The following is a 13,438-nucleotide window of genomic DNA, read 5'->3' on the forward strand; positions in this document are numbered from 1 at the left end:
ATTCAGTGTTCTGCACACAGTAAGCATTCAGTAAATACTATTGATTGATCTCAGAACTTTCTCCAACCCATTATTCAGTACCCTCTCAGGAGCGCATCTGGATAATTTCCAGTACTCTACTAATCTCGGCTATGGGAGGGAGAGTCAAACAGAGGCCTACCCATTCCATTCCATTACTATCTTGGGCAGTGGCTAGCGAGTGGAAGGCAATCTGCTACAAATCAAAACTTACCTGTGTTGGGCAGCAGCAGCATGGGAGAGAGATGAGAGTGGAGACTCGTGTACTGAGAGGAAGAAGGCAGTGGTAGACCACTTCTGTATTTTTACGAAGAAAACTCCATGGATATGTTACCAGAATGATTGCAGGTGGAAGTGAGGAGATCTGGGCGAGAGGTGTCCATGGAGTCGCTGTGGGTTGGAGACTACTCAACAGCATAAGACAAGACAATAGGGTAAAACCACCCCCAAATTAGTAAGCATCTCTCACTGAATTACAATGTATGCTACAAGAGGGCAGGGAAGGCATGGCTTCTTTACGTTTTTCAATCCCAAACACTTAGTACAATGAACTGCGTTTAGTGGAGTGCACTCAGTGAGTGTTCAATAAATACTTTGTCAGAGGAGTTCTTGAACTGTCTGTTATTATTATTGTTAAGTGCTTACTACAAGTCAGCTATTGTAGTAGCCCGCCATCACACCAAGCGGCCTTGTTGCTTCCGGAAAGATCCTCTCCTCAGAGCGCCGCCACTGAAGCCGGAACTCCGTTCCCGAGAGGCCCGCCCTCCATCACACCGCGTGGCCCCGCTGCTCCCGGAAGGATCCTGTCCTCCGGACGCCGCCACGAGGGCCGGGGCTTCCCCACCCTCCCTCCCTCCGTCTGTCCGTCCCTCAGCAGCCCACTATCGGGCGCTTATGCCTCGCGGCCGGGGCCCTAGCCCCACCCGGGCATCTGCATCCCCGCCCGACCACACCGAGGCCCTTGAGCTGGACCCCCACACCCATCATCGCTACACTCACCCCTAGAAGCCACCTCCACTCTGTCCAAGTAGCCAACTGGGATCGCGGGACATTGTGGCCCGCTGCTAGATCGTGAATCATTGTGTCCCCCTGCTTCCACCCCCCAGTACCACCGCTTAAGGGACTATCCTCCAAGAGCCCCCCAGTACCCCCCTTCCGGGTCCGGACCTGACTGATTCCCCGCCTCCATTCCCCCGGAAAAAATGCCCTTGTTATCACCAAGGTACATTAACGACAACCTCATTGGCACCTACTCAACCCTCCCATGGTATTTGGCTGTTCAATCTTCTCCACAGGCATCTCCGCTCCCTGACCCTCCTTAACAGTTCCACGCTACTCCAGAACTGCCATCCATAGGATCCCATCCTCCTCCACCTCCGAGACAGGTTTGCCAAGAACCCCGGGATTCTGCTTGCCATTAACCTCTTTGACCTGATTTGACTAACCTATGGACAATACACGGTCGCTTCTGCATGTTGATTGTTAACTGCTCTCTGCGATGTCATCGTGTGCTTATTTTATTATTTCCATCGATTGTTAATTCCTAACGTCTCTCGATGATGTCATCACCTGCTTATTTTACTGCCATCGTATATTCATTGTTAACCGCTGTCTGCGATGACATCACCTGCTTATTTTTTGCCATCACATAGTAGTTGCTATCTGCTCTCTGTGACATCATCATCTGCCTATTTTATTATTGCCATAGCATGTTAATTGTTAACTACCCTTTGTGATGCCATCGCCTACTTATATCATTGCTACTGTTTCATTGCTTCTGCATTTCAGTTGTTAACCTCCCGCTGTGCTGTCATTTACCCTGCTGACCTCACCATGAACTATCAACTCAATTGCTCCCAACTGCCATTCCCTTTCCTCACCCTCCCCTACCCCTCTCCCACCCAGCTTTTTCCCACCCTTTCCCCCACCACCACAGCTCCCCCTCACCCACTACCCAGGATCCCCCTGTACCAGCGCCAACCCTCAACTCCTCCCTCCCTGCCCCCTCCCTCCCCTCCTCCCCGCCCCCAACCTATCCCAGTTCTCCTTTCCCATCGCCACCCCTCTTTCCACTGTCCCCGCCTAGGCCCCCGCCAACTCATCCCAATCCATACCCTCCCCACTCCTAGCATCCTTCCCCCTCCCTCAGCTAGCTCTCTTCCTCCCTTCAAAGCCCTACTGAGAGCTCACCTCCTCCAGGAGGCCTTCCCAGACTGAGCCCCCTTATTCCTCTTCCCCTACTCCCCCTCCTCAACCCCCCCACCTAACCTCCTTCCCCTCCCCACAGCACCTGTATATATGTTAGCACATATTTATTACTCTATTTATTTTACTTGTGCACATTTATTCTATTTATTTTATTTGGTTTACATGTTTTGTTTTGTTGTCTATCTCCCCCTTCTAGACTGTGAGCCCGCTGTTGGGTAGGGACTGTCTCTATATGTTGCAAACTTGTACTTTCCAAGCGCTTAGTATAGTGCTCTGCACATAGTAAGCGCTCAATAAATACAACTGAATGCATGAATGAATGCTGGGGTAGACACAAGCTAATCAGCTAGGACATGGTCCCTGTATCACATGGAGTTCACAGCCTAAGTTGGAGGGGAAACAGATATTTCACCCCCAATTTACAGATGAGGCAATAGAGACTTTAAATGATTTGACCAAGGTCACACAATAAGTCACTGGCAGAGCCGGGATTAGAATCCACTTCCTCTGACTTCCAGGCCTATGCTCTTTCCATTAGACCATGCTCCTCTTCATCCTTTAATGACACTCCTTCCCTTTATTCTCTATGCTTGTATTAGAAAAGGCTATAAATGAACGACAAGTAGCCAGAGGATGGTGGTAAAACAGCATCTAAAACTAGAAGATTTCCAAATTATCAATGAAATGATGTTCATTTGACCTCTGACCTAAAATCGATAAAAACCAACGACCAAGTTTCCCTTGATCAATACAGAGTGTGTTCTCCAAAAATGGGGGCAAGAACATTCTGCCGCTGATTTTTCCTTATTTATATTAATAACCCTTTTCCTAAGTTGCCACTTATTCAAGGGCAAAAGTCACTGTTTTTCTCAGTGACTTTCTAATGGAATTTATCATCTCTGCATTTCTCACTGTGTAGATGAAGGGATTTAGCATGGGGGTTATTATAGTATAAAACACTGTAACAGCCTTCTCAATGGATGAGGTAGTTGTGTGCTGCACATATTCAAAGATGCACGGAATAAAGAAGAGGATGACAGCGGTGAAGTGGGAGGCACAGGTGGAGAGAGCTTTGAGTTTACCCACGGCACTGTTGGTCTTCAGGGAGTGCAAGATGAAGGCATAGAAAATCATCAGCAGGAGAAAGATTAACACGCCCATGCCACCACTGTTAAAAGTAACCAGCATGCTCAAGATGTGAGTATCGGAGCAGGCCAGTTTCAGCAAGGGGTATAAATCGCACATAAAGTGGTCGATGACATTGGGACCACAGAATGGCAAATGTGCCATGAAGAGATTTTGAACTGCGGTGTGAAGGAAGCCTCCGGCCCAGGCCATGGCCACCAGTGAGCTACAGAGATGTCTGCTCATGATGGTCGTGTATTGCAACGGCTTACATATCACCACGTAACGGTCATAGGCCATCACTGTGAGGAGAATGATTTCAACCCCGGCAATAAAATGCTCTCCAAAGACCTGGGTCATACAGCCTTTGAAGTAGATGATTTTCTTCTCAGAGAGGGAGTCAATGATCAGTTTAGGTGTGTTGACTGAGGAATAGCAGGCATCAATGAACGACAAGTGAGCCAGAAAGAAATACATGGAGGAATCCAGAGTCTGACTGGAAACTACGGTTACCACAATGATCAGGTTTCCCACCATGGTGACTATGTAGATTATTAAAAACACAACAGAGATAATTTTCTGCATCCTTGGGTCCTGCGTGAGTCCCAATAGAATGAATTCTGTCACATTGTTTTCATTTTCCATCAACTCGAGGTAGGCAATCAGTACACAAGTGAAAGCTGCAGATTTGGTAAAGAGAACGATGAATTTTGTTAGGTTTGTCTTGAGATGATTAAACGATGTTTCATAAAGGAGCTCAAAACACTTTCATTCATTCATTAATTCAATAGAATTTAGTGAGTGCTTACTATGTGCAGAACATTGTACTAAGCGCTTGGAAAGTACAATTCAGCAATAAAGGCTATCCGCGCCCACATCGGGCTTACAGTCTAGAAGAGGGGAGACGGACATCAAAACAAATGAACAGGTATCAATATAAACAAATAGAATTAGAGGGATATACACATCAAAAGAAGTAAACAGGCATCAATATAAATGAATAGAATTATTGATGTACATATATACATATACAGATAAGTGCTTTGGGGTGGGGAGGGGGGAAGGGCAAAAGGAGCATGTCAAGGTGATGTGGAAGAGAGGGGGAGCTGAGAAAAAGGAAGGCTTAGTCTGGGAAGGCCTCTTGGAGGAGATGAGCCTTCAGAAGGGGTTTGAAGGGGGAAAGAGTGATTTGTGGATTTGAGGAAGGGGGGCGTTCCAGGCCAGAGGTAGGACATGGATCAGGTGTTGACAGGGGAACAGGCTTCTAGACTGTGAGCCCACTGTTGGGTAGGGACCGTCTCTATATGTTGCCAACTTGTACTTCCCAAGCGCTTAGTACAGTGCTCTGCACACAGTAAGAGCTCAATAAATACTATTGAATGAATGAACAGGCGAGATGGAGCCTGTGTGTGGCTCAGTGGAAAAAGCCCGCGTTTGGGGGTCAGAGGTCATTGGTTCTAGTCCCGGTTCCAGCACATGTCAGCTGTGTGATTTTGGGCAAGTCACTTCACTTCTCTGTGCCTCAGTTTCCTCATCTGTAAAATGGGGATTAAGACTGTGAGTCCCACGTAGGACAACCTTGATTACCTTATAGTCCCCTCCAGCGCTTAGAACAGTGCTTGGCACATAGTAAGCACTTAATGAACACCAACATTATTATTATTACTACTGTTATTATTAATATTATTATCATTATTATTACCAGAGAATCAGAGTGTGAGGGCTGGGATGTAGAAGGAGAGAAGGGAGGTGAGGTGAGTAGGGGCAAGGTGACGGAGAGCTTTGAAGCCAATAGTGAGAAGTTTTTGCTTCAACCATTGCAGCTCAATTTTCCATAAGCTTTCCTCACGTATGGTTTGACTGTGCCCAGATTGTTAATTATGGCATTTATTAAGGGCTCACTATATGCCAAACACTGTGGAAAAGGCAGGAGTCATTTTCACAAAGGAATATTGAGATAATTGTTTCCCTGCTCAGGGTTCTTTTGCCAATGTCCACCTGGCCAATATTGAAAGTGGTTTAAATCCAGCCCACCAAAACCCAGCTCAATGTTCAAGCCCTTGGACTTAGTTTCTTTTCAAAATCTCAGGGACTGTGAGTTCAGGAAGGTGTGGCCTTATGACACAGAATCACGGGACTTAGAGCGGGAGCCCGTTCATTTTTATCCTGCCTTCCTCTCTGAATCAAGGCAGTAAGAAGGGGACTCCTGGGTCTCTTTCTTCCCAGAAACGTGCAATTTGGAGCTGAATGCTGTTGAAAAATAACTCACTCCAGCTTCTAGCCTTGCAGTTACTGCTAGGACTTGGTGGTATCCTTCAACAACTAGACGGGGAAGCTAGGAAGCATCCAAAATCAGGGTCTTCCTGGACGAATTGTGAAATACAGTCAACTGGACAATGTACAATAGCCTTCACATCAGCGTCCTTTCCATAGATAACAAACTTCTTAATTGTCTATTATCTTAACTACCAGTTGACTAATGCATTTATGGCTCCAGAAATGGACTCATGACTAATATTTCTCAGACCTTTAAAAAGACTCCTAAATATTTGGCTTGAGTTGTAAATATAACACCAACCAGATAGGAAACCTGCATGACTTAATAATAATAATAATGATATTAATAATAATAATTATGTGCCACACACGGTGCTAAGCCCTGGAGTATATACAAGATAATTAGACGGAACACAGTCTCTATTTCAGATGGGTCTCACAGTCTAAGGGGAAGGAAGAACAGCGACATGAGAAGCAATGTGACCTATTGGATAGAACATGGGCCTTGGAGTCAGAAGGACCTGGGTTCTATCCAAGTTCTGCCACTTGTCTGCTGAGTGACCTTGGAGAAATCACTGCACTGCTCTGTGCCTCAGTTACCTCATCTGTAAAACGGGGATTAAGACTGTGAGGCTCGGTTGGGACTAGAACTGTGTCCAACAGGATTAGCTTGCAAATACTCCAGCACTCAGTACAGTGCCTGGCACAGAGTAAGCATTTAGTAAATACCATTAAAAAATGGTAGTCAGAATTAGAATACAAATCTCCTGACTCCCAGTCTCTTTCCATTAAATCACATTGCTTCTCATTGCTTTTCTCCGAGGGGTTCACTAAATCCCCCAACCTCAGGATGTGGGGAGAACCATTAAAACATGAAGGTGCTGGGTTCAAAACAATTCAAAGGAAATACTTCTTCATGCAGCAATTGCTGAGCACCTGGCTAGCAAAGGAAGTTGTGCAGGCACAGAGTTTTGGGAGCTTTAAGAAGGATTTCAACTAATTTGTGGACAAATCATTCAAAATTGGTTGCACTAGAGGGAAAGTTTTGATTATATGGGGAAAAGAAAGGATTGTTAAAAAGTCCCTAAACATTAGGTCAGATTAGGTAACTGAGGCATAGAGAAACTAAGTGACTTGCCCAAAGTCATACAGCAGAAAAGCGGTGGAGCCTTCTGACGCCCAGGCCCATGTTCTAGCCACTATACCGTGACAGCAGTGGGCAGAGAAAAAGGGTTGGTGAATCGGAGATTTCTAAGGAAGTGAGGGGAAACCTCCCAAAAGCCTCACACAGCCACTGAAAGCAAACACAAACAGGGAAGCAAAGGGAGAGAGAGTCATAAATGGAGTCACAGAGGGATTCAGCAAGGCAAAAACAGAATCTCAGATGGGTAGAGACTGTGTCAGAGACAAACAGCCATAAAGTACTGGAATTCAGACACGGAGAGAAGTTCAGGAAGAAAAGAGACAACAATATAAATACAACATATTTTACAAAGCTTTTTAAGTTTTAAGACCAATAAAGCTTAAAGCTCAGCAAACGTTTTTATATTGTCAATAATCTAGCTTTAGCTTCAGGTTCACAAATTTACTTTCCAAGGCTGATCGATTTCACCATTATGAGGAAAAAACATCGGACAAGAAATTCTTAAACTCTTCCCTAGCCTGAGTCGGTCCAGTTGCCGGTATTCTATGTCAGACTCTTTCACGTCTCCTCTCTCAGCTATGCATGTTTCATAAGGCTCTGTTATGGGTCCCCTATGCATCTACGCCCATTCTCTCTTGGTGCTTACCCACTTTCATAGTTTCAGCTACCACCTCCATATGGAAAACTCCACAGAGCACATAGGCATATCATCATCAATCGTATTTATTGAGCGCTTACTATGTGCAGAGCACTGTATATATCTGTAATCCTATATTTATTTATTTATATATAATTATTCATATTAATGTACGTCTCCCCCTCTAAACTGTGAGCTCATTGTGGGCAGGGAATATGTCTGTTGTTATATTGTACTCTCCCAAGTGATTAATACAGTGCTTTGCATACAGTAAATGCTCACTAAATACAAGTGAATAAATGAACGAATTCCCAAATAGACCTTAGCCCTATCCCTCATGTTTAACCTGCAATCCCACATCCGTCTTGCCTCCAAGACATATCCACTTGGACATCCCACTGGCCCCTTAATCACCATCATAATCAATGGCATTAACTGAGTGCTTACGATATACAGAGTATTGTACTAAGCGCTTGGGAGAGTACAATTGAGCAGTTGGCGGACATGTTCCCTGCCCACAGTGAGCTTACAGTCTAGAGGGGGAGACAGACATTAGTATAAATGCATAATTTAAAATATATAATTTAAAGATAGGTACGGAAGTGTCATATCTTTATTTCCTGTTTTACAGGTGCTAGGTACAGTCCTTTACTCCCTGTGGGTACTCAGTAAATATTACTACCACTACTTCTTCTCCCCTTTATCCTCCTCTCCTCTTCCTCCCCTCCTCCTATTACTATTACTAGTGAAGCAGCGTGGCTTAGTGGAAAGCTCATGGGCTTGGGAGTCAGAGATCATAGGTTCTAATCCCGGCTCTGCCACTTATCAACTGTGTGACTTTGGGCAAGTCACTTAACTTCTCTGGGCCTCAGTTACCTCATCTGTAAAATGGGGATTAAAACTGTGATCCCCACATGGGACAACCTGATTACCTTGTATCTACCCCAGCACTTAGAGCAGTGCTTGGCACATAGTAAGTGCTTAACAAGTACCATTATTATTATTACTATTATAGGGGATCTGAGAAGACAGTGAATAGGACAGGTAAAATGATTTTATTTTCTTAAAGTATTGCTTCCAACAGGAAGATATTCTGGTGCTCATACCAGTGATGAGGTTTGAGCCTACAAATGAAATGGGAATCAGAAATGGTTTAGCAAACCTTTCTGAATATGTTCCAGACATCCTGCTAAACAATCAATCAACCAATCAATCATATTTACTGAGCACTTACTATGGGCATAGCATTGTACTAAGCGCTTGGGTGAGTGCAATTTAACAGAACTGGTAGTTATGTTTCCTGCTCATATTGACATAACAGTCAAGAGGAAAAGAAAGAGCTTATATAAGTAAATTAAGTATATGTAATCAAATGCTGTGGGGCTGAGGGAAGGGTGAATAAAGGGTGCAAATCCAAGTACATAAAAGATGCAGAAAGGAGTGGAAGAAGATGAAATAAGGGCTTAGTTGGTCAAGGCATTTTGGAGATGTGCCTTCAAAGAGACTCTATTTGGGGTAAGGAGAGTTTGTGTAACCAATCTGCAGCCAGCCCATCACTGAAAAATAACTCAAGTAGGGAAGTTTTGATGTAAATGAATTTCAGATCTTGATAGCCTAACATGACCCACTCTCATAATCACAGTGAGAGATTTCAACCAGTAGAATGAATTCTATCTCTTTGTTTTCACTTATATACTTTCACCCAACTTTCTACATCACCTCTTGGTTAATGGATCATTTTAGCATACTGGATTGATCCTTACATCACTTCAGTCCTGTGTTCAAATATTGGTTTCCAAACATTCTCTTTTTATCAGTTTGTATCAGTGAACACCAATGCACATCTCTCACCTACAGGATTTCCATCCAGAGTATTATTCTCACAGTTCAAGGAGATGCCAAAGGTTTCTTTGAAATTTTTGATCAAGGATGGATTCCTAGATAATAATATTACTTAGTAATATTGAGAAGCAATATTTCCTAGTGGATAAAGCACAGGCCTGGGAGTCAGACGGACTTGAGTTTTAATCTGAGCCCTGCCATTTCTCTGCTGTTGTGACCTTGGGCAAATCGCTTAACTTCTCTGGGACCCAGTTACCCCACCTATAAAGTGGGGATTAAGATTATGAATTCCATTTGGGACATGGGCTATGTCCATCCTGATTAGCTTGTATCTACCCCAGCCCTTAGAACAGTGCATGGTGCAAAATAACTGCTAATCAAATACCAAAAAATCAATATAAAAAAAAATGACATGAACATGTGGCTATCTCTGAGCAATCAATTGTTTTGTGATGCCACACACTTATAAAGCCTTTACAATGAGGCTAAAAATTTGGTAAGCATATTTTTGAGAATCAGAGACATTGCCAAAATATCAGAGAAAATAGTAAAAAAGTATCCTTTTTAGTTAAATGGCTTCTCATGAGATAAAAAAAAGAAATTTAGTAATAAACTGTACAAGCCAATGAGGCAGAAATCCTTACCTTGAGTTGCCATTGTGGATCTTGATGTTCTTTGGTGAATTCAGGATTTTACCATCCGAGCTCTTAGATCTTCACACGATAAAGCTGCTTTAGAGAGGAAGGACACAGTGCACTCTTGGGGTAGACAGGTTGGATATGTGGTCACAAAACAAGTAAATCATTTAGGTAAAACTACTCAGGGTATTCAAGCTCAGCTGGCAGCTGGTCTACCACGTTCATTTGGCAAAGATCGTGTGACCATATGCTCTGGCAGAGGGCTGAAAACTTAATGCCTGGAGGACAGCTCACTGACCTTCCTTTTTGCAAATCTATAGCTGCAGGAAATAGGAAAGACCACTAGGAGGGCACCGTTTTATTAATGCCTTTCCATCTCTCCTCCCAGGCTATAACTTCACAGGTTTCTCTTTGCACTGCAGACAGGCATTAAAAGGGTATCCCATACAAGTTCACAGCTCTATTATAATGCTTAGGTGTCTCTCCCCTTCTCTCAGAGGAATTACCTTTTTTTTCTTGAAGCATATGCCAAAGCAGTTAAACCCTGGGCTATCTGGGAGATCAACTGTGTCTCTGCCTAATCAACTCCTTTAATTTAGGAGCTGCCCTGGGGCCAGTGTTGCTGAGTCAGATTCTTCAGATGTGTGCACGAGATATATGGGTGTGCCAAAATGCATACCCATGCCTATGGACCATGCACCTGAAAAACATAGCCCCTGAACCTTGGAGAAGCAGTGTGGCATAGCTGATACAGCATGGGCATGGGAGTCAAGAGGTCATAGGTTCTAATTCTGGCTGTGCCAATTGTCTGCTATGGACCTTGAGCAAGTCACTTCACTTCTCTGGGCCTCAGGTGCTTCATCTGTAAAATGGGGAATGAAACTGTGAACCCCAAGTCGGGCAGGGACTGTGTCCAACCCAATTGGCTTATATTCCCCCAGCACATAGTACAGTGCCTGGCACCTAGTTATGGTTTAAAATTATTATTATTATTATTATTATTATTATTATTTTTATTATTTTCATCATCATCATTATGGTACCTCGAGTGAAACAGCGATACGGAGGGCTGGGGAATTTCTGGGTGCATGGATTGGGCTGTTGGCTACAGTTCTCCCTGCCTTTCAGTCATTAGTATTCACAAGGGCTTATTATAGTTCTCTGCCCACAGTAACCGCTCAATAAATGCGATTGAATGTGCTTACTTTGTGCAAAGCACCGTAATAAGTGCATATTTATTGAGCACTTACTGTATACAGAGCATTGTACTAGTAATACATAATATACATATGTACATAGAAATACATAATATAATGCAATAACATTGATGGAAACTATCTCATACCTACAATGAGCTTACGGTCTTCCAAAGTGGAGTAAAAGGTCATCGGTCTCCCCTTACCCCCTTCATATTTTCAATCTGGATGGCTCCATTGTCATTAATTCCTCTCCCCTATGAAATCTTCATCTTCTTACCTGGGCTTCTCATACAGCTCTCCCTGAGTCTACAAGGCCTAGCTCTTCTCAGATTCAACTTTCTCAAGCCACCACTCTGACTCAACCCCTTACTGACTCACTCTCCCTCTGTTCTCTGGGGTAGGTACAGACCAATTAGGTCAGACACAGTCCCTGTCTCGCATGGGGCTCACAGTCTAAGTAGGAGGGAGAGCAGGTAATGTATCCCCATTTTACAGTTGAGGAAACTGAGGTACAGAGAAGTCAAGTGACTTGCCAAGGGTCAAAGAGCAAGCAATTGGCAGAGTGAGGATTAGAACCCGGGTCCTCTGACTCCAAGGCCTGTGGTCTTTGTGCTAGGGCACAGAGCTTCCCTACTCCCCCGATCAACTCTACGGACAATAGGTAAGTTTGAAACTGTCAGTGAGGCAAGAGTACATGCGCAAGACAGGTCATAGGGGAAACTGTGGGAGGGTCTGGGAAATTAAAAATGAGGAGTTAGAGAATGGAGTATCTACCTCTAGTTCTGGTGGCCGGGGGGAGAGGATTCTTTTGAGTCTCTCGTCTTCTCCCTTTCCTTCCCCACAATGAAAGTCATTTGTCACAGAGATGGAACTAGGATTCCCACCATCACCACCAACCTGATGGAACAGGATATCCTGACATTGCCTCCTCCCCTGACCCATTCCACTGACTTATTCCAGAGCATTTTCTAGCACCTTGTGACCAGCCCCAGCTCTACAGGGCTACCTCAATCGTTCTGGGCTGGGTTAGGGAGCCCTGAGAAGTCTCTCAGGCCTCCAGTCGACCCTGTTTCTGCGTTGTCTGAGCTGAAACTCTTAATGGACTTTTGGCTTAAACTTCCTTGTCCAATCCCTTGTGCCTGAGTATCTGAGAGTCCACCTTTGGGCCTATACCTAAGGACTTCTACTGACCCCCTCCATACCTGAAAGGGCAGCAGGCTTTTCCTGACCCCATGGGCCAAAGATATGGAGGTCCTGGGTAACCGTTTTCTGTTTATGTCTCTCAGACATGTGACAATATTAAATGCCAGGTGGTTGTGGTAAGAAACTTTTTTTTTTCACTTTCACCCCTGCTCCCATCTATCTCTATCTCCTTGGGTTGCTCAAACCTAAGTTCTCTTCTCTCCCCGCCATCTCTTTCCTCCCTTCCCTCCAGCTCCAAGACCCCAACCATCCTCTCCTCTCAACTTTCCTCCAGTCAATCAGAATTATTTGTTAAGTGCTTGCTGTGTGAGAGCATTATACTAAGCTTTTGGGAAAGTACAATATAACAGAGGTGGAAACCATGTTTCCTGCCCACAATGAGCTTATAGTCTGAAACAGCGTGTCTGTTGCCTTTTCTTCCCCTTCTTGTCCCTGTTCTTGCTTCAGCACCTCATCATGTGCTTTTCTCCAGAGGTGAACTGTGGAAAAAGAGGGAAGTGTGGGAAAGCAGGTGAGATGAAACTCTTCTGACTCAAACCAAACATTTACCATTCACTTTAAGATGCTGCCTTTAGTTTGTGGGGGAATGAGAGGTGTGAGAAAGAGAAGCAGAAGGAAGTCTTGAATGTGTTCTGAAGGAGGGACTAGATATAGAGCTGACCAACACTTTCACACAGGTGCCTCTGCCACCCAGATAATCCAAAAATTCCCCAAGACGGGTCTTGCAAACCCATTTCCAGTGTTGTGCTTCTGCTCTTGTCACAGCCTCAACTGAAGCAATTAGTGCATTATTTGTGTTGACTGGGCCTGGGTCTTTCTAACAACTACCCATCACTTTGAAAACCCTGGGGCTGGTCAGTTCCTAACCTGGATAGGGCCCTCATAGAGGGATAGAGTGTCTTATGATCCCAGGCCTTCCATGCCTATAAGGAATTAAGCAGCCACACATTAGAGGATGGAGCTCTCTCTGCCTAGGGAGAATACTTTCATAGTCAGTCGTATTTATTGAGTTTTTACAGTGGAGAGCACTGTACTTAAACCTTGACAGAATACAATGCAACATTAAACAGACACATTCTCTGCCCACAATGAGCTTACAGTTTGGAAGCCTCTTCTCTAATAGCTGACTCCTCCAAAGAGGAGGGCC

At 44.3% G+C, this 13,438-nt stretch overlaps 1 protein-coding gene across 1 annotated transcript; it reads right to left on the bottom strand.

Annotated features, from left to right (window-relative positions):
• Positions 1–1,141: 1,141 nt before the first annotated feature.
• LOC119922201 (olfactory receptor 4C13-like) lies at positions 1,142–7,391 on the bottom strand. Its single transcript, XM_038742173.1, has 5 exons — positions 7,218–7,391; positions 5,621–5,686; positions 3,865–4,074; positions 3,139–3,702; positions 1,142–1,225 (listed from the first exon to the last, which is right to left on the bottom strand). The coding sequence occupies exons 1-5, from the start codon at positions 7,389–7,391 to the stop codon at positions 1,142–1,144; spliced, it is 1,098 nt and encodes a 365-aa protein (XP_038598101.1).
• Between the last annotated feature and the right edge of the window lie 6,047 nt (positions 7,392–13,438).

This window comes from Tachyglossus aculeatus, unplaced genomic scaffold (genome assembly GCF_015852505.1).
Source record: "Tachyglossus aculeatus isolate mTacAcu1 unplaced genomic scaffold, mTacAcu1.pri scaffold_100_arrow_ctg1, whole genome shotgun sequence".
In the NCBI taxonomy this organism is placed as follows: domain Eukaryota; kingdom Metazoa; phylum Chordata; class Mammalia; order Monotremata; family Tachyglossidae; genus Tachyglossus; species Tachyglossus aculeatus.

Excerpts from the sequence above, each read along its gene's own strand:
- LOC119922201 (XM_038742173.1), bottom strand. The coding sequence starts at position 7,391 with ATGCATAGGGGACCCATAACAGAGCCTTATGAAACATGCATAGCTGAG. Across the intron at positions 3,703-3,864 it reads TGGGAAACCTGATCATTGTG|GTCTTTGGAGAGCATTTTAT; the intron begins GTAACCGTAGTT and ends TGTATGACCCAG. Across the intron at positions 1,226-3,138 it reads TAAATCCCTTCATCTACACA|GGCATTTTTTCCGGGGGAAT; the intron begins GTGAGAAATGCA and ends GGTGATAACAAG.